This window comes from Trichechus manatus, unplaced genomic scaffold, assembly GCF_000243295.1.
Source record: "Trichechus manatus latirostris isolate Lorelei unplaced genomic scaffold, TriManLat1.0 scaffold00061, whole genome shotgun sequence".
Classification (NCBI taxonomy): domain Eukaryota; kingdom Metazoa; phylum Chordata; class Mammalia; order Sirenia; family Trichechidae; genus Trichechus; species Trichechus manatus.
This window is the reverse complement of record NW_004443997.1, coordinates 2,846,230-2,867,397: the sequence shown is the minus strand read 5'-3', so window position 1 is coordinate 2,867,397 and position 21,168 is coordinate 2,846,230. Positions and strand designations below refer to the sequence as shown.

At 44.9% G+C, this 21,168-nt stretch overlaps 1 protein-coding gene and 1 non-coding gene across 3 annotated transcripts in view; both read right to left on the bottom strand.

Annotated features, from left to right (window-relative positions):
* SLC5A1 (solute carrier family 5 member 1) overlaps nt 1-21,168 on the bottom strand; it is a 56,701-nt gene that overhangs the window by 16,650 nt on the left and 18,883 nt on the right. For both annotated transcript variants that reach the window (XM_023733721.1, XM_023733722.1), the window contains exons 2-9: nt 14,705-14,809; nt 13,739-13,798; nt 12,286-12,390; nt 7,171-7,276; nt 4,606-4,686; nt 3,016-3,236; nt 2,653-2,788; nt 599-706 (exon numbers count right to left, since the gene is read on the bottom strand). In XM_023733721.1, coding sequence (XP_023589489.1) covers nt 599-706; nt 2,653-2,788; nt 3,016-3,236; nt 4,606-4,686; nt 7,171-7,276; nt 12,286-12,390; nt 13,739-13,798; nt 14,705-14,809 — 922 coding nt within the window. The remainder of the gene's footprint in view (nt 1-598; nt 707-2,652; nt 2,789-3,015; nt 3,237-4,605; nt 4,687-7,170; nt 7,277-12,285; nt 12,391-13,738; nt 13,799-14,704; nt 14,810-21,168) is intronic.
* Nucleotides 18,604-18,674, bottom strand: TRNAR-UCU (transfer RNA arginine (anticodon UCU)). The gene has a single exon. It is a non-coding gene; the product is annotated as a tRNA-Arg (tRNA).

Genomic DNA, 21,168 nt, shown 5'->3' with positions numbered 1-21,168 from the left:
ATTAGATTTTTCTTCAACATGAAATGAACAGCAACTCACACATCAATCCCAAAACTATAGCTGTTCTGGACTCAAGGTTAAATACTTAATCTCCCGGGTTAACTCATTCTTTATGGTAAGAATCTCCCTTGTATCCCATCCACCTACTGCTTCAAACTCTCTCATCCTAGAACTAAAATCACTCCTTGCCTTTTTTTCCGTGTATTTCCTTGTAACAGTCTAGAAGTCAGTTTATTCTCCAGGTATAACTCCCTTGGGCCTAGGACCCTTATTTTAAGCCTTCATGTTAATATCTGCTTAAGAGCTTTGAAAAGCCTTCTAGACAAGCATGAAAAGGTCATATTTTTTCCTAAAAATGTTTCAGATGATCTCCTTTTCAAGTCTGATTGGCTTCATAGAGCCCAACTAAGTCATACGTCTCCTTCTCACTGAGGGCAGACATGTTCAAAAACTGAGGACACCTGAAATGAGGCTTTCCCTGCTGCTCCACCTCCCACTCTCAGAAACAGTTTTGCCCCAGAAAGCTCAGATAAATCTATGTGGAGGCTAAGCCCAATCGGCCTCCCATGAAACCTCACCAGCAGGAACAAACTCTCACCGACGGGCAGGAGCTCCATCACTAAGGTTGGGTACGCGATGTTGGTACAGCCAACTCTGGTGCCACAATATTTCTCACATTCTGAGGGGAGGACGCAGGCAACTTTGTCTGGGGAGAGAAGAAGAGCCATGTTAGCAAACGGACATTGGGGAAATATTTCCAAGATTTGCCTTCTTCAAACAAGGTTCAAACAGGACATTCCTGCTCAAGGCCTTGAAATGGCACTATGAAAGATGCAGCTCCCAGCTGAGCCCTTCCATGCCATGCTCCTTCCCTGCTGGCCTGCCCATCCCCAAGCTCTGACTGGGGAGAAGGGACTGACCCTAGGCAGAGCGGAATAAACGAGGAAATGCCAGGGCCGAGAGGAAGGGGGCATGGTCCTTAGATTTTGGCTAGCTACTCTGCAGCTGAGCAGTGATAATTCTCTTTTTCCTCCTGAAGATCACAATGATTTGTAGCTCCTAATTTTGAGATTTATTCTAAGCAGCCCGTACAAGTAAGGTTGAATGCCCAGACAACTGAGGAAATTCTCCAGTGGCACGGCCATTGGGTAGCACTTTCAAGATGTGGGAAATCTGGGGTGGAGACAGGTTAGAACTATACAGAGAAAGGAAGGGGACATGTGCTAGAGACTAGGATAATCAGTCACCATGAAGTAGATTCCAAGTAATGGTGACTTCATGTGTGCCAGAGTAGATCTGTGCTCCATAAGGTTTTCAATGGCTGATTTTTTGGAAGTAGATTACCAGGCCCCTCTTCTGAGACACCTCTGGGTGGACTCAAACTTCCAACCTTTTGGTTGGCAGCCGAGCACATTAATCATTTGCACCACCCAGGGACTCCAGAGACTAGAAGAGAATTCTAGGAACTTGGATAGAATTCATATCAGCAAATATTTATTAAGTAACTACTACAAGTATACCTCACTTAGTGCTGCCCCATATAGCACTATCTCAAATATTTTTATAAATAAATATGCGTTATAGCCATTATAAGAGGATCCCTGGTGGTGCAGTGGTTTAGCGCTCGACTGCTAACTAAAAGGTTGGAGGTTCTCCACGGGAGAAAGATGTAGCAGTCAGCTTTCGTAAAGATTTTAAAAAAACAAACAAAAAAAGACTCATTGCCATCAAGTCGATTCCAACTCAAAGCGACCCTATAGGACAGAGTAGAACTGCACCATAGGGTTTCCAAATCTGTAATCTTTACCACTGCGCCACCAAGTCTCCTTTCTGTAAAGATTATAGTCTAGGAATCCCCATGGTACAGTTCTGCTCTGACCTATAGGGTGGCTATGAGTCGGAATTGATTCAAGGGCAACAGGTTTGTTTTTTTTTTTTTGGTATAGTCATTATAATATGATGCATATTATACTGGGTTGCATATATCTTTCTCTGACAGGTGAGCCAGTGTAGGAGTGTTGAAGTACTATCGGGAGCACTCAGCCAATGACAGCAAATGCCTTCTACTTTCCTGTCTTCATTTCGGAGGGTGCTCACCAAACTTTGACTCTGCTGTGCTCTTTTTATGCCACATCCCAGGAAACAATTTTGACCCATGATGGCTGACAAAAGACATGAAATGGCAATGCTGGAGAGGCCACAAATGGGCCAGGGAAGAAAATATCACCCTGGATAGCAAAATGCAAGCCTCAGAGCTCCTTCAAGGAAAAGCCCAGAAAGCAGGCTCAGAGCAGCAGGCAAGTAGAGACTGGCTGGGGTCCTTTGACATTAAGAAGGACATTATCCACGCCAACGGCCCTGGAAGAATTGAGCAACAATCAAGCAAATATTAGCTGGAAGAAACTAGAACGGAGGCATATCATGACTTCAAAGGATTTGAAAAAAGAAGGGGAAACAATTGCCAATGTAAAAAACAAAGCAACTCCACAACCCTCAGGCTGCTCAGTGTATGGCAGGAGAACAATAATATAGCAATAATATGGCAAGAAAAGAAGAAGGTAGTGGGATGAAGTAGAGCTACAGGGCTTTGGAAGTGACTTGGAGCCAAGAAAATGGAAGCGAGTCGCCGGTGAGTCCTGCAGAAGGCATTACCTGTGTACAGGATGCGGCTGATCATTCCCGTCATCACCATGAAGAACATGGGCAGCAGCTTCATGTACCCGCATAGGATGCAGCCAGCCTTCACATGAGACATGTTCTTGGCCGAGAGGCAGCGCTGCACAATGACCTGCCAGGCAAAGCCCAGTGAGGAAAGGGTGCCAGCCAGACGTCCCTGCAACATCTCCTGCTAACTCAGCCTCTCCATCTTGGGTTCTTAGCCAGGCACTCCCTTGTCACTAGGGCCCAGTGGCCCTCTGACCACGTGAGCCGTGCCCTACATTTCCCAACCCCATAGGCCAAGACCAACAGGGTTTCCTGTGGACCCTGTCCACCCTGCACTCCCAGCGTGAGTACCTGATCCGTGCACCAGTACCACAGGGCGATGATGGACGTTCCAAAGATAAGCCCAGGCCATGGGAGGTCTCCCTTGAGAGGATCCCGGAAGATGTGAAAGGAGTCAGACCTCGGCTTGTAGCACTCTTCGTTGATGGTGGTGTTTGCATCAGAGATCAAGGTTGGAATGGCCTCCATGTACTTTTCCATGAAGGCTTCGTACCCTCCCACTTCATGAAAAGCTGGAAAACATCAGTAATAAAAAAAAAGCAACATTCGGAAGCTCTGAAGTCTTCATAGTGTGTTCCTTCTGAGGATGCTTGAGATACTGAGAGGATCCAACTAACAGACTGTGTCATCAACTGTGTGATCTTGAGCAAGTCATTTTCCCCTCTGGGCCTCAGCTTTCTCATTCATAGAATGGGATTGTTAACCCCGCCCAGCCCCCTCAGGGCTACTGTGAGGGTCCAAAGTAATAATTTGTGAAAGTATCTGAACTTCTTTACAAAGGGAAGGTATTTTATTTATTAAAGGAAGACCTGGGTTTTGGATCTCTCTGTTTTTCCCCTCACGCCCTGCTATCAGCAATGGCCTTTGGGAGCCTGGACACAGACCTAGAGACACACAGACCAGGCGAGACTACCCTGGTCCCATCAGTGAGGTGGGAGGGACACAGAATGGGTGAGGAGTGTGGAGCCCTGCCACCTGTTGGCTGTGTGTCCCTGAATACGTCATTCCATCCCTGTCCTGCCCACCCCAAGCCCTACTGGGGAAAACAGAATGAAAGCTCTTGCAAAACAGAACAATAGATACAGGTAAGAGGCTTCACAGGACACACAGATGGAATGTATTTTATACCCTCCCATAGCAAGACCCCCGAGATCTGTGGTTTCCAGTCTTGTCCTTAGGAGCTCATAGACAAGTAAGACTTCAAAAAATTGAGAAGGGGGAAGACTAACTTTGAGTGGCCAATTTTTAAATTTTGTCAAATAAGGATATTTTTTTTTAAAAAAAAGAACTCTCTCTTACTATTATCAAATCATAAAGGTCATTTAACCTCTAAATGTAAACAAGGCATAATCTGAGATTAAAAAATGCAATAGTTGAACATATGGAAAACTCACTACAGTATTCTTATCCTTTTTTGTCTACTTTCTCTGTGGACAGGTCATCACAGGCCAACACTGGACCACTGGCCTAGACTGTCTAAAAAGGGAAGCAGGAAATCCAGCCTGAGACCTCCAGAGGTGAGGAGGGGACCCTGCACGCTCACAGTGATGCCCCAATCCATGCTCCCCTCGGGAGGGTAGAGAGTGTCTGAACTCACTGACTAGGTTGGAGGCAGGCAAAGTGGCCAAACTTGCTTTTCTCTACCTCTGCCCCACCTCCGCAGGGTCTCTGGGTGATGCAAACAGTTAACACACTCAGCTGCTAACTGAAAGGTTGGAGATTCAAATCCACCCAGAGGCACCTCAGAAGAAATGCCTGGTGATCTTCTTTCCAAAAATCAGCCATTGAAAACCCCATGGAGCACAGTTCTATTCTGACATAGACTCCATAGCAACAATTTTTTCTGGCCCAACCTCCTCAGCCTGCTCCAGCCCTACTTACCAAAGCCAGTCAGGATAAAAGACCCCACCAGCATGATCAGTGTCTGCAAGGTGTCCGTGTAAATCACAGCTGCCAGGCCACCTAAGCAGATGAGAAGACAATGCAACTGACCTTGCACTGAAGGCAATCTGTCTGCCTGCTTCTTTTCCCCATCCTCCAGCCTTCTACCTCCACACACCTTCTGAGCACGCCCCCTGAACCACCCAACTGCCTTCCCTCCCTTGCCCTGTTACAGCGCTCTGCTACTCAGCAGGTATGCATATCTCCACTTTTCACTGAAATGCTTAGGAGGCCTTAGGGAGAGAATGTTTCTCCATATTTGATGTGGAAGAGCGTAAGGTGACCCTTTTTTTAGTTTAATTTTTTTATTGTGGCTAAATATATATAACAAAACATTTGCCATTTCAATCATTTCTATGTGTAAAATTCAGTGACATTAATCATGTTCCCCATGTTGTATAACCATTACCACTGTCTGTTTCCAAATGTTTCATACCCTTAACAGAAACTCAGTGCCCATTAAGCAATAACTCCCCATTGCCCCCTCCCTGCCACCTCTGGGAACCACTGATAAACTTTGGTCTCTGTGCATTTGCCTATTTTAGATATTTCATACAAGCGGGATCATATAATATTTGTTCTTTTGTGTCTGACTTATTTCACTCAGCGTAACGTTTTCAAAGGTCATCCATGTCATAGCATGTATCATAACTTCATTTCTCTTTATGGATGAATAATATTCCATTGTATGTTTATACCACATTTTATTTATCTATTCATCTGTTGATAGACACTTGGGTTGTTTCCACCTTTTGGCAATTGTCAGTAATGCTGCAATGAATATTTGTGCACAGGTAACTGTTTTCAAGTCCCTGCTTTCAAGTCTTTGGGGGTATATACCTACTGGTTATATATATATATACACATATGACCCAGTAAATCCACTCCTAGGTATATACCCCCAAAGACTTGAAAACAGGGTTCTTTCTGGAGCCCTGGTGGCGCAGTTGTTAAGAGTTCAGCTGCTAACCAAAAAAAGGTCAGCAGTTCGAATCCACCAGCCGCTCCTTGGAAACCCTATGGGGCAGTTCTACTGTGTTCCATAGGGTCATTATGAGTCAGAATCGACTCGACGGCAATGACTCGATGGCAGCAGGTTTTGGGTTTTACAGTAGTTCTAGAATTCTCTGGGTGGCGCAAACGGTTAAGTGCTCGACTACTAGTCAAAAGGGCGGTGGTCTGAACCCACCCAGAGGCTCCTTGGAGGACAGGCCTGGCAATCTGCTTCTGAAAGATTGCAGCCATTGGAAACCCTGAGAGCAGTTCTACTCTGCACACATGGGGTGTCCATGAGTCAGAATCGACTTAATGCCAACTAACAACAACAACATAGTAGTTCTATGTTTAACTTGTTGAGTGAGGTGACCAGGAGATAGTCAGGAGATAGTTCTCTGATGGTGAGAAGAAGGATTTTCCACAAACAAAGGCAGGGAAGAAGAAAGAGCTGACTGCGGAGATGTCTGGGAACATTACCAAATTGGCACATCACATTTCAAAGTGCTATTTATGTATCTCTCTTTTCTCAGACCATCTAAGTAACTTCTTGCCCCCAAAGTTAACTGGAACAGGAACCCAGGGACGGGGCTCCCACTGGACAGCAAGTTCCATCGCCGACCCTGCCCCCTACATGGGCAGAATAACACTACTGCAAAGGTGTCCTCCGTTGTTATTTGTGTCACCAACTCCTCTGGTCACCTCCTGAGTCTTCTTCTAAAACCTCTTTCTACTTGTAACTCCATCCTTCCCTACAGTGGCTCACATTCCCTGCCTCAAACCCGAAGCCTCTGTCTGGTTTCCGAGGTGCCTATAACCCCAACCAAACTCAATGCCGTTGAGTCGATTCCAACTCATAGCGATCCTATAGGACAGAATAGAACTGCCCCATAAAGTTTCCAAGACTGTAATCTTTACAGAAGTAGACTGCCACATCTTTCTTCCATGAAGCAACTGATGGGTTCTAACTGCTGACCTTTCAGTTAGCAGCTGAGCGCTTAACCACTGTGCCACCAGGGCTCCTAAGGTACCTATAGTGTGGCCTCATTTGAAGTATCAAGTCTTATCATCCACAGTCCCCACCTCCACTATCTCCCAGTGACCACCCTCCTCCAGCTAAGCCCACTTGCTTGTTCACCCTACCTCCTGCCTCACGCCATACCCATCCTCACTCCCATTCCTCTGCTTATGCCATTCCCTAAACCTGGCACTCCATCCCTGATTCTTCCAGCTTAGCCAAATCCTCTCCACACCTGCACGGCCAAGCTCTGCCCTACCTCCTGTGAGAAGTTGTCCTGAATATTTTGGCTGACACTGGAGGTTTCTGAGACCATCCATATAACTTATGAGGTCTGTGAGTTGGGGTCAAGCAAATACCTAATTCTCAAACTGTTTCCTGGGTGCATATCTCTCCTCCATGAGAAGGAAGCCATGTCCACTACTTCCTTTTATCCTTCACAATTTCCAATCCCAAGCTGGGCACGGGCAGCTGGATCCACTGAATGGACTCACCTGTGATCGTGTAAAGGGCAGTGATCGCCAATAAGATAAAGATGGCCAGGTACAGATCTAAGCCCAAGGCTAGATTGATAAAGATGGCCCCAGAGAAGATGTCTGCCTGGAAAGGAGAGGAGAGCCAGAGTTAGGAATGGGAAAGGCCAGCTGGCCGCAGGGTGTGCCCAGTGCCTGAGCTGCAAGGGACAGGAAGGCAACCGGGAAAGGCTAGCAGAAGCCTTCTCCTGCATAGAAAAGTGCATCAGTGTCTGCAGTTTCCAGAGGCTCAAGGTTGGAAGCAGCAGTCAAGAAATCAAATAATGCATTGCATTGGGCAAATCTACTGCAAAAGATCTCTTTAAAGTGTTAAAAAGCAAACATATCCCTTTCAGGACTAAGGTACGCCTGACCCAAGCCATGGTGTTTTCAATCGCCTCGTATGCATATGAAAGCTGGGCAATAAATAAGGAAGACCAAAGAAGAATTGACGCCTTTGAATTATGGTGTTGGTGAAGAATATTGAATATACCATGGAGTGTCAGAAGAATGAACAATTCTGTCTTGAAAGAAGTACAGCTAGAATGCTCCTCAGAAGCAAAGATGGTGAAACTTCATCTCATGTACTTTGGACATGTTATCAGGAGGAACCAGTCCTTGGAGAAGGACATTATGCTTGGTAAAGTAGATGGTCAGTGAAAAAGAGAAAGACCCTCAACAAGATGGACTGACACAGTGGCTGCAACAACAGGCTCAAGCATAACAAGGATTAAAAGGATGATGCAGGGTTGGGCAGAATTTTGTCTGTTGTACATAGGGTCGCTATGAGTTGGAAGTGACTAGACGGTACCTAACAACAACAGTAACAAAGGTTGGCCCCTATCCTCTTGCCCTTTGGCTGAAATCCCACAATTAGAGGTTCATGTATTTATCCTAAACATGATGTCCTTTTCTAGCAATCTGACATCATGCTAGGTAGAGTAGAGGGTCAGTGAAAATGCGGGAAACCCTCCATGAGATGGATTGACACAGTAAGCACAACAGTGGACTCAAACAATCATGAAGATGGCATGGGACCACGCACGTTTCATTCTGTTATACGGAAGGTCTCCATGAGTCAGAGCTGTCTCAACGGCAGCTAACAACAACTACTACAGATTTATCCCTAGTCAAGAATATGAATATCTGAAGGAGAGTAACACTCTATTCCTGAATTTCCTGGAAACAACAACAAAAGGATTCCACGGTCAAAAACTCTGTGCAATGCTGGTTCAAACAAAGTTAAGGTAGTTTCTTTACAACACAGCTGCTCAGCCTTTAACATACACCATGGGCTGTGAATTCCAGGAGGGGAACATGGCGTGCAATGTTTCACAAACTTATTTAACCTTAGCCCTCTTTTTACCAATGAACAGCTATAACACCTGAGGTTCTTCACAACCCACCTTGTGAACTGCTGCCTTAAGCCGTTATCCATCGTTTACACCTCAGTGATCAGTGGTTTATCAGACCTATTCCCCAAAGCAAATTTGAGTGATGAAGAGGCTGTGAGTAGACCCCCTGTCACCCCTGAGTGGAGAGAAACTTCAGCAACATCATAGTTTTATCTTCCAGGCCCAGATGGCGTCCATCTTGAATCAAAAACACCTGCACATCACTAAGCACCTCTCGCACGGCAGGCTTAGTGCTAGGTGGTTTTATCTAGATTTTCTCATATAACTTTAAGGGAAATCGTTTCCTCTTCACCCCTGAATTCACCAGTTATGTTCTTCATGCAGTTCCCACACACACACTCCTACTTCTCCTCCTCCCTGCCTCATTTAACTGTTCCGATAAAGCTACTGAGAACCTTCTACAGGGCTAGATGGTGCAGTTGCTAATTTAGACCAGCAGAGAGCGCTGGGGTCACTCAAAATGAATTTTCATGCCATCTCCAAAACACTACTAGGAAGGGTAGCATTAGGGGATGATGGGGAACCTTGTTTTCAAATCTCTGCACGCACAAGAAACCAGACTGCCCCTGGACAGGATGCATCAGCTGTTTTACTGCATAAAATCCAATGCCTCAGGAGAAAGGGCTGGTGATCTACTTCCAAAAAATCAGCCACTGAAAACCCTATGGAGCCCTGGTGACGCAGTGGTTAAGAGCTCTGCTAACTGAAACGATCGGCAGTTTGAATCCACCAGTCACTCCTTGGAAACCCCATGCGGCAGTTCATCTCTGTCCTATAGGGTTGCTACGAGTCAGAATCAACTCAACGGCAATGGGTTTGTTTGGTTTTGAAAACCCTATAAAGTTCTACTCTGACACACATGGGGTCACCATCAGTCAGAGTCGACTCAGTGGCAACTGGTTTATTGGCTTTATCATCCTTGTGCTTTATTCAAGGGATCACGGGCCCTGGGCAGCAGGTGGAGCAGGTATAACATTGGGCAGAAATCGCGTAGAGAGCGAGCAGTCTACACCATCTATGATTAAAAAGCAAAATTCCCAGAAAGACCTGACTCTAGAGGGGACGGGCTCCATCAGGACTGAGCTGAGAGAGGCAGTCCTTTGGCTACCCGGGGGCTCCCAAGTTTAAAGTGGTTAAACTGTAACCAGGAAAATACACGGCTTGGAAGAAAGGGAGAGAGGCTGGGTACTCTGTTCATTTATATGAGCTCCGAGGGCAAAGAGTGCCCGTTCCATGGCAACTGCAGTCAACAGACTTTCATCCACTTGAACTGTGGACTTGGAGAAGACTTGCTTCCGAGCAGGGGAAGCCAGTGCCCTCCTCTACGTGCTCATAAGACAGGTGCCACCTCACGTCTGAACCAAGGAGTGAATCCTTCACCAGCCTCCTGCTCCTTCATGCCTGACCTTCCCAGCCTCCCTTTTTCTCCTCTTTCATGCTCTTCATCTTTCCTCCCTTAGGAAGCCAGAGGCCTGATTTCTCGACCTCTCCCAGGACTTCCTAATCAAGGCTCTGCACACAGGTTTCTAATGAAATCGGACTGCAAAGCCCAGGGTTTTTATTTTGTAATGAAAACCTGACCCTGAAGGAGAGGAGGAGAAAGTGCAGCAGATGGGTTCATCACATTGTCAGAGAGAGCACAAAGGACAGGGGTATTAGCAGTGACAGTCAGGATGCTGAGCCGGGACAGAGCACTATTCCTAGGTGTCAGTCCCAACTCCAAAACAAAGCCTTATTGGTCCTGTCAATAAGAGCATGTTTTTATCGAGCTGTCTAAAACATATGTGCAAGACCATTCAATGGGGAAAGAACAGTGTTTTCAACACATAGTGCTGGAACAATTGGGTATCCACATGCAAAAGTATGAATTTAAACTCCTACCTCACGTAATATACAGAAGCTAACTCAATAGTGAAACTATAAATTTATAAGAGCTAAATTATAAGAGCTAAAACTCTTAAAAGAAAATATAGGAGTAAATACTCATGACCTTGGATTTGGCATTGAGTTCCGAGAAATGACACCAAACGCACAAGCACCAAAAGAAAAATAGATTAACTTTGACTTCACCAAAATTTAAAACATTTGTACATCAGAGGACACTATCAAGAAAGTGAAAAGACAACAGCATAGGAGAAAATATTTGTAAATCAAATACCTGATAAGGTCTAGTATCCAGAATATATAAAGAACTGTTGCAACTCAACAACAAAAAAGACAAACAACCCAATCAAAAAAACTATGTGCATGTAGGCCAGGAATGAAAGATAATGATATAAAAGGGAAAAATAATTGTGGTAGGCTGAAGATCTACACATATATATTTCCTTTAAAGAAAGAACAACCAAATGCACCATGTGGACCTCGTTTGGATCCTGATTCAAACAAACCAAGTGTAATAAGAACTTTCGGAGATAATCAGGAAATTTTGGATATGGATCAGGTATTAAATTACCTAAATTAAGAAATTACTATAAATTTTGTTAGGAGTGATAATAGCACAATGGTTATGTTTTTTAAAAGTTAGAGATGCATTCTGAAGAATTTACAGAGAAATAACATGATGTCTGGGATTTGATTCAAAATGCACCTACTCCTCACTTACTATCTCATTATCCAACATTTTGCATTTACGACAATAGTAAAAAATCTACCATCCCACTATTTTGTGCGTTAATGACGTACATCTAGCAGTAATGAACGCCATGGTTATGTGTCAGCTTGGCTGGGCCGTGATTCTCAGTGGTTTGGCGGTTATGCAATGATGTAATATGGCAATTATGTAATGATGTAACTTGGCAGTTATGCAATGATGTAGTCATCCTCCATTTTGTCATCTGATGTGGTCATCCTCCATTTTTGCATAATGCCGATTTTCACATAATGACCTGGTCTTTGGAACCTAACCATGTTGATAAGTGAGGAGTGGGTGCATTGCAAAAAAGAAAAAAAGAAGGGATAGGTGAACCAAGAATGCAAAATGTTGATAATTGTTGAAACTGAGTGATAAATATTAGGTCTGTGAGTACATGTTATACTATTCTCTCTCTGCTTTGGTATGTTTGAAATTTTTCACAATTAAAAAAATTAGAAATGTTATTTAATATTAGTGTTGTCTCAGCTTTTAGTAAGCAGGAAAATAAAAGCACTAGCCAGCTGTTTTTTTCGGCGCCCAACCTAGTTGGGATTCTATTCCTGATTCAGGATCCTGAGCAAGTGCTTTCCATCCTCAGGAATTCCATTTCCCCATCCATAAAAGAAGAGGGTGGGACTCCACCAGACAATCTCTGAGGTCCCTTCAAGAGTTGGCTCTGACTGCCCATGTTTAAGCACATCAGAAATGGCACATGGAGTCAGATTCTACATCAAAGGGCACAAAGGACCACAGCTGCTTCTAAGGTTGGAGTCAGCCCTTAGACATCCCAACTCCCTTTTAACCTTCTTTTAAGGACTGCTTACACTGAACCTTCCTGCATCCATTTATTTTTTCAACTGCACCACGTGGAAGATAAGGAGGTCCATTTGTTGGCTCCTTGACGTGTGAGATAGGACTTTAACAGAGGAGCAAGAAGGCATAAGGTACCAAGTTAACAGAAACATGCAGAGCTGCCTCATTGCTGGGCAGTGAGAGCAGGCTGGGTCTGAGACAGCCAGGGCCAAGCCCCCAAGGCAGCAGACTTACTGAGATCTTGGTGAAAATATAGAGTAACACGGACAGAATGGAGAGGTAGATCTGGATCCGCTTGCCTCCAAATCGTTTCCGCAGGTACTCTGGCATTGTCACCACCTGCATGAGATGAAAAGGAGGTCACCGTCAGCCAGAGTGACCAGAGGGCCCAGGGCAAGCAGAGCAATGGGATCCACCCTGTGTTAGAGCCACAGCAGTGTGATCAAGGATTCATAACCCTTGCTGGCCAGAGAAGTCTGTGAGGTAGCCAGATGGCCTTGGTCCTCCAGCCTTTTCCTCACGTCAGTCCCACATGCCCTGCCACTGCAATGTAGCTGGTATCATCCCAGCACATAGAAGGTACCCAGTAAACACCTGTTTTTGAATGAACACATAACCAAAATCAAGCATAACCAAGAAAGCAGATCCTTGCCCTGGAGGATGAGGGAATTATATATTCCTATACAGAGTACCTACTGTGGACCAGACATCATAACAGTGGAAGCATCCTTCCAGTGCACCAAATAAGGTGCCAGGCTGGATTTGTACATCTCCCTCTCTGCAGACAGGCTGTGCCAAGGATTGAGGCTATAGGTCTGCCCAACTGTCTTCCCAGTCCCTCTCTGCAAATTCCAACCACACTTCCTATCTTGCTCCATCAACCCTGAGCCTATTGTTTCCTGGATAAGACATGTGTCACCAACAGTCTGTGAGCCTCTTGAAGATGCAGTCAGCCTTGTGTTTATTCTTTGTTGCTTTTAGCACCTAATGCATAGGCTTACACCTAGTAGGTGCTCATTACATCTCACAGAGCCAAACCAAAAGCCAAACTCATTGCTGTTGAGTCGATTCTGACTTATAGTGACCCAATACGACAGAGTAGAACTGCCCCATATGATTTCCAAGGAGCGGCTGGTGGATTCGATCTGCCAGTCTTTTGGTTAGCAGCCAAGCTCTTAACCACTGCACCACTAGAGCTCCCTTCTCACAGAACAGATGATACTAAAGCTGTCTTATGTATAATCTGAGACTTGGTCAGGAGACCAATCATGCACGCAGTAGTTGAGTACCAGCTGTGTGCTCAGCAAACAAGGGTGGCTGATATGTATAAATGAAGGAGCAAAGATAGAAGCTATATATCAAGGGCAAGTGCATGGCAATACCATGCAAGTACACACCCAGGGCAAGGGGGCATGATACGTCTGAGTATACTCTGAAGAGAACAGGGCTACCTAGGGGATTTCCTAGAGGGAGGAGTCATGAGCCTGGACTGAAAAAAGCAGTCAGACCCAGGCCAAGTGGACCATTTAATGCACCCATTGGCAGGCAGGAACTTTACACCTTGGGAGCAAAAGTCAAGCCACAGGTTCTCTGCCAATTATCCCACAGTCTTGTCTGCCTTCTAGCAGGACCAAGCTCACATATCATATCTGTCAGCAGGAAATTGGGTAACAGAGCAGTTACTTACCCCAGCCTTAATGTAAATGGGGACAAACACCCAGCCCAGCACAACCACCATAACCAGTGCCTGAAACCAAAAAAGAGGTGATGTCAAACCAGGAGGAACCTTAACCCATCCCTGCTGCCTTGTGCAACCACCGCACCAAGCACACACTCCCTCAGTTGCTCAGACCAATCACCTAGCATTGTCTCTTTTTGGCTCTAAGTACAACTCCCTAAGCGTCATCAGAGACTGGAGAAGGCCTTAGCTGTCTGATTGGCAGATGGGAACAGGAATTGGACAACAGTGGAGGGGAGCCCAGAAGCCTGCCCACTGCCAGTCACAGCACCAGACCCTAGAGAGAACACTGAGTTCTCTGACTCGTCCCTGTAAAATCCCATTTAGAGACCTTTTAATAATAATAATAGAAATGGTGCTGTTGTTATTGTTGTGTGCCGTCAAGTCAATTCTGATTCATAGCAATCCTATAGGACAGAGTAGAGCTGCCCGATAGGGTTTCCTAGGCTTTAATCTTAATGGGAGCAGATTGCCAAGTCTCTTCTCCCGAGGAGCCACTGGTAGGTTTGAACCACTGACCTTTCGGTTAGCAGTCAAGCACTTAACTGTTTGCAGCACCGGGGCTCCTTAGAAATGGTGGTAAGCATTTCTAAACCTCCAGTATGGCGGGAAGGGTAGTGAGGGACTTGGCTTTTTAACACCAATGGGAAAGAGAAGGAAGAAATAGTACTGCCATCAACTCACCCCTAAATCTGTTTCCCCAGTGCTGACCTAGATCAGTGGTTTTCTCATGCCACTCTGGTAGAATGGGAGCAGGACTCTGCAGCTCCAGAAACTGTACCCCTCCTCCATCTGCACCCTGAGGTGGCCCCAAGGGGTTCCCTAACCCTTAGAGCTCCTCAGAGCACAGGCTGAGCTGGGTGACTGCCAAGGCTCCTTCCAGCTCCAGGATACAGTAGAGCTGATGTTACTCACGTTCCATTCAAAGGCCCCTGTGGCGATGCCTGAAGCTGCTCCCGTCCCCGCCAGTCCCACAAAGTGGCCACTTCCAATGTTACTAGCAAAGAGAGAGGCTCCAATCTGGAAACACAGAGATAAAGTCAAGTGAGAACTCTGTGCTTGACCAGGATACACAAGGTGGGCCAGAGAGAGAAGAGACATGGCAGCCAAGAGAAGGACAAAGAAAAGGAGAAATAGCCAGGAACGTGACCCTGCTAGAGTCTGTCAAGGCCACTGGTTCAGAGGACAAAGGTGGGACCTGTGAGGGGCAGTGGGACTTATCCCCGAATGAGATCATCTGTGAGTTCCTTGTGAGCCCACTGTGCACCCAGTCCAATGCCGAGTAGTAAAGAAGTGTAAGAAAACATGGGAAGCCCACCACCCACTGTGCCTCCCCTGGAAGTCCTCCACGAGGCTGTAGGTTCAGGGGCAGGGCCATGCCATTCATCTTCATATCTTCCAGCACACCTGGCTTGGGGACTTGCCCAATACAGGCTCTTAGCAAATGTGCACGATTTTGTTGAAAGGAATCATTTAAAAGTAAGCCTCTGGGCTTCTGTTAAGGGTGATGGGAAAATTTGGAAATGGATAATGGTAACGGTTGAACAACATGATTAGTTAACAAATGTCATGAATTGTACATGTGAAAAATGTTGAAAAGGCAAATGATTTGTTACATATATATTCACTACAATAAAAATTAATAAAAGTAAATTTTAAAAAATGGAAGCCTCTGGGTCTCAGTCCTCACTTGTCAAACAAGATTGGGGTAAGGGAAGGGAGAATGGGAGCTGGTGATTTCCAAGTGACTCTTAGTTGTTAAACTCTGTGATTCCATGTACTAACAAGTAACAATAGATTATATTAATTATAATAATAATTCTCTATATCTATATAAAACCAAACCAAACCCATTACCATTGAGTTGATTCCGACTCACAGGACTGAGTAGAACTGCACTGTAGGGTTTCCAAGGAGTGGCTGGTGAATTCGAACTGCCAACTTTTTGGTTAGTAGCCTAAGCTCTTACCCACTGCACCACCATGGCTCCATATGTATATGTTGTTGTTGTTAGGTGCCATCAAGTCGGTTCCTACTCATAGAGACCCCATGTACAACGGAACAAAACACTGCCCGGTCCTGTGCCATCCTCACAATCATTAAGGCGGAGCCCATTGTTGCAACCATTGTGTCAATCCATCTCCTTGAAGGTCTTTCTCTTTTTCTCTAACCCTCTACTTTACCAAGCATGATGTCCTTCTCCAGGGACTGGTCCCTCCTAATAACATGTCCAAAGTATGTGAGACGAAGTCTTGTCATCCTTGCTTCCAAGAAGCATTCTGGCTGTACTTCTTCCAAGTTCATTCTTCTGGCACTCCATGGTATATTCAATATTCTTCGCCAACACCATAAATCAAAGGCGTCAATTCTTCTTCAGTCTTCCTTATTCATTGTCCAGCTTTCTCAGGCATATGAGGTGATTGAATACACCATGGCTTCGGTCAGGCACACCTTAGTCCTTAAAGTGACATCTTTGCTTTCTGACACCTTAAAGAGGTCTTTTGCCACAAATTTTCCCAATGCAATGCATCGTTTGATTTCTTGATTGCTGCTTCCCTGAGCATTGATTGTGGATCCAAGTAAAACAAAATCTTTGACAACTTCAATCTTTTCTAATTATCATGATTTTGCTGATTGGTCCAGTTGTGAGGATTTTTGTCTTCTTTATGTTAAGGTATAATCCATACTGAGGAGCCCTGGTGGTGCAGTGGTTAAGCACTGAGCTACTAACCAAAGGTCAGCAGTTCGAATCTACCAGCCACTCCTATGGGACAGTTCTACTCTGCCCTGTAGGGTCACTATGAGTCGGAATAGACTCGACAGCAATAGGTTTGGGATTTGGTTTTTTAATCCATACTGAAGGCTATAGTCTTGGATCTTCATCAATAAGTGCTTCAAGTCCTCTTCACTTTCAGCAAGCATATCTATATAGTGTTGTTATATTTTAGAAAGGTCCTAGAGGCTCCATGGACACGTGTAGAAAACACTGAATTTTTCAAGGATACACACATGTCTAAATATACAGATTAGAGGGCATACTGGAAGAACATATATTAAATACCCAAGAGCAGAGGCCTGAGAAGGAAAAGAAGAATGGGGTTGTGAATGTGAGACAAAGGAGAAAATATCAGGTGAAACAAGAGCGGGATCTTGCACTGACCAATCATGGCACCGTGCCATCAACTCAATTGATCTGAGCAATTCTAAAGTTTTAGAATCCTTCCATACCAAGGAGAAGGCATAGAAGCATTCAATAAGTACCAGATGAGTATAAGTATCCCCACTCCTGCTAAGCAGATGAGGGGAGGCTTGTACTTATTTGTCTAATGTCCCTAAACCAAAAAAACCAAACTCATTGCCGTTCCGTTGATTCCGACTCATAGCGACCCTGTAGGACAGAGTAGAACTTCCCCATAGGGTTTCCAAGGCTATAATCTTTATCGAAGCAGACTGCCACATCTTTCTTCCACGGAGCAGCTGGTGGGTTCGATCCGCCAACCTGTTGGTTAGCAGCCGAGCACTTAACCACTGTGCCACCAGGACTCCTGCTAAAGTCCCTATTAGATGGTCCAAATCTGGAATTAAACACATATTTCCCAAAAGGCATGTTACTCTGTGGATCCAAGAAACTGCCCTAACTATACCAGCCCTGCTCCCATCGTAAGGCAGCAGGTGCTTAATGCCAAATGTTAAGTCAGACGAAAGTGAGATCCCTGAAGGCCCAGTAGGAGGGAGGTCTCTGGGAGGATTAGGAGACAGTGATATAAGCACGTTCATTCATTCCAGCAACAAATAGAGATTTCGTCAAGAGACCATGTATTCAATAGCACTATTCTAGACATTGAGGATTCTGCTGTGAATAACACAGGCAAAATCCCTACTCTCAAGAACCTTATATTCTGACAGAGGAAACATAATAAATAAGCAAATTTAAAAAAAAGAATCTAATATTGGTAAGTGCTGTGAAGAGAGTAAAGCAGAGAGGATGTGATAGGGTGACTCCTTTAGTGGGAGAGTCAGGGAAGGCCCCTCTGTGGAGCGGACGTGAGACCTGAATGAAAAGTCAACCCTGCAGAGATCAGAAGGAAAGCACCCCAGCAAAGCAAAGACCCCAACTGGGAATGAGCCTGTATGCTAGAGAACAGAAAGAAGGCCAGAGTGGCAGTAGGGAACATGGTGGGCAAGACGGAGATTGGTGTGAGATGAAGCTTGGAAGTCGGTGTGGACTAGATCATGGCAGTGCTAGTAAACCAGGATAGGACGTGTGGATTTTATTCTAAGTGTGATGAGAAAACACTGGAAGGTTTTAAGCAGAGAAGGGACATGACCTAATTTGCTGTTAAAGATCACTCTGAATTGTGTGGAGACTACAGTGTTTCAGGACAAAGGAGAAAACAGAGACACCAGGTAGGAGGCTATTGCTGTAGTTCTAGGAAAGAGATGACAGCAGTGTGGACTGGGGCAGGAGGAGTGGAGACAGAGACAAGTGTAGAGCTGGGAATATGTTTCAGAAATAAAGTTGACAGACCTTGTCAACAGATTGTTGTTGTTGTTAGCTGCCATTAAATTGGCCCTTAACTCATGGAGACCCCATGCACAATGGAATGAAATGCTGCCTAGTTTTGTCCCATCCCCATGAATGGTTGGGAAGGGAACTATTGTGATCCATAGGATTTTCATGGGCTATTTTCAGAAGTAGATCGCCACGCCTTTCTTCGTAGTCTGACTTAGTCTGGAAGCCTCACTGAAACCTGTTCAATATCACAGCAACATCCAAAGCACCACTAACAGATGGGTTGTGGCTGTGCATGAGGTGCAGTGGCTGGGAATCAAACCCAGGTCTCCCGCATAGAAGACGAAAATTCTACCACTGAACCACCACTGCCCCTACAAAGAGGGGAAGAGACTAATCAAGGGAAACTCTTATATTTGGAACTTGAGTAACTGAGTGGACACCATTCATTAAGAAGGGAAGATGGGGGAAAGCAGGTCTAGAGACATCCACCTCTTCTTCAAAGCTTGATGGGGATAACAGCCACTTCTTTTTTCTTTTTAATTTTATTATGGTAAAATACATATAGCAAAAAGTTTGCCATTTCAACCACTAACAGCCTACTTTCCTTTCTGCATGTGGCCTACATATTCTGATCCATTATCGTTTCATCTATCACCTCTCATTTGATAAATGATTAAGCCTAATGCTGTACTATTAAGAGCATAATTACCAGTAATGATTAACTGCATTAGATTAATCTTAAGTTCAAGAAGGCCTCTCCTTCATCCCCTCAAATGGGGACACTGGACTTTAAGCAGGTTCAGGCTCACCATCTGAGAAGGGGATGGAATGGGGGCCAGGAGAGCTTTGGGGATATGAGAATTTTCTGGGCCCAAGTTACCATTAATTTCTGTAAGGGTCACCACTGTTCTCTCAGTCATCTTGGCCTCATCCTGAACTCCCTCCACCCACCCCATGGCCTTCACTCAATCATTTACCAAGACCCTGACTCTGCCTCCACAATGTCATAGGCATCTAGTGCTTTCTAGATACCCTTGTACCAGCTGGTCACTATCTCTCACCAGAACTGTTGCTTCTGATTCCCAGCCTCTCCCTCCTATAAACCATCTTACAGCCACATGGCCAGTTACCTCCAGAAGTACAACTCAGATCATGCCCCTTCCCTGTTCAGAGACCCTCCTGGATTCCCAAATGGGGCCTGCCAAGTGGTCTTCCCGACAGCTCCAGGCTTAAAGACATAGTGTTGGGAATTCAGAAAGATGTCAAGGTAAAGTTCCCCTCCAGTGAGAAACCAATATGGGCTTAAGAATTAGAGTTTGAATGTTTTGGTGACCTCTTACTACTCTCTGGGTGGTCATAACATCTTCAAGTCTCAATCTTCTCTCATGACAGGGTTATGAGATTATGAATCAGTAATGATTGGCACTCAGCTGGCCTTCAGTCAGTATCCTTTCTCTCCCCTCTCCTCCCAAGAGAACATCTATGTCACCCTCAAAAACAATTCACAAGAGTTACAATGGCCACCCTTGCTTTATCACCCACATACCCTACCAGATTTTCCCACTACTCCTTCCTCCCAGTAGTCCATTAACAATGCTTTCATCTCCCTGGCTTCCTAAACACTCTCTGTCCACTCCTCACTCACGCTCATGCCCATTTGGGAATCATGCCCCCTCTAGGGAGTGACGCAATGAATCACTCAATGATGAACCTGAATCATGGTGTCTTCTGTAATTTCCTCCCGCATTCCTTCAGCATTCAGGATTTTAGTCTTTATCTAAAACTCCTCCAGCTTGACCTTGCTCAGACTAACTTCTTTCCAAGCCTTCCTCACTCTCTAATGGGGCTCAAGATGCCATTACAAGTACATAGATATTTTTTCTACCGCTGGGTAAAATGAGCCAATCTGACCAAACTCAACATGGAAAATGGGGAATAAACTAATGTCACATTGAAAAAAGCAAAAAAGCTATTTTCCTTCGACTTTAGGGAATTCACAATCACATCTTAGGGCCTAAATTTCCTTTCCTGGAAGGTTGGCAGGAGGGGAAATAGGTGAAGAAATTATAGAATCATAGAATCTTCTAGCATTGGATGGGTCCATAGATGTTGCAGCTTTAATCTCCTCTGCAATACCCCCAAGTGAAGGTCAGCTTCTAGATGCATACTTCTAGTGACAGAGAACTCCCCACCTTACAATGCAGCCAATTTCGTGATGGGACAACTCTAATTATTAAGAGGTCTTTCTTTACCTTGAGCTGAAATCTACCCAATAGTCCTACTTATGCCCTCTGGGTAATACAGAACAAATCAAATCTCTCTTCTACATGTCAGCTCTTCCTATATCTGAGGATAGGGGCCATGCCCCCCTCAAGTCTTCTCCCAGCTAAACTTCTCACTTGCCATGGACTTGAACCCCAACACCCTTGTCGCTCTCTGCTGCTTTCAGCCCCGTCAGACTATGTCCCCAAGTGGTCTTCAGACCCAAATGAACTAATCCAGACATAGGTTGGTCAGAGGGAGGCAGGCTGCCCTTCTTGACTTCTCATCTTGTTTTAACATCATCTGGTTTCAAATTCTCCTATAAGCCCGCCACTCAGCCATGGGTCTTTGGCAGTGGTGAGTACAGGGTCAGTCCTTCTAATTCCAGTCACTATCAGAGAATCTGCCTCTAAATTATTTGGACCATTTAACAAAAACAGATTTCCTTTTATTGCAGTTTAGCTTCCTGATAGGACCGATTGGGTTTGTCTTAAAAATACAGTGGCTCCATCAACGTAATACACCACATAAATAAAAGGAAAGAAAAAAATCACATGATCATCTCAATTGACGCAGAAAAGGCATTTGACAAAGTCCAACA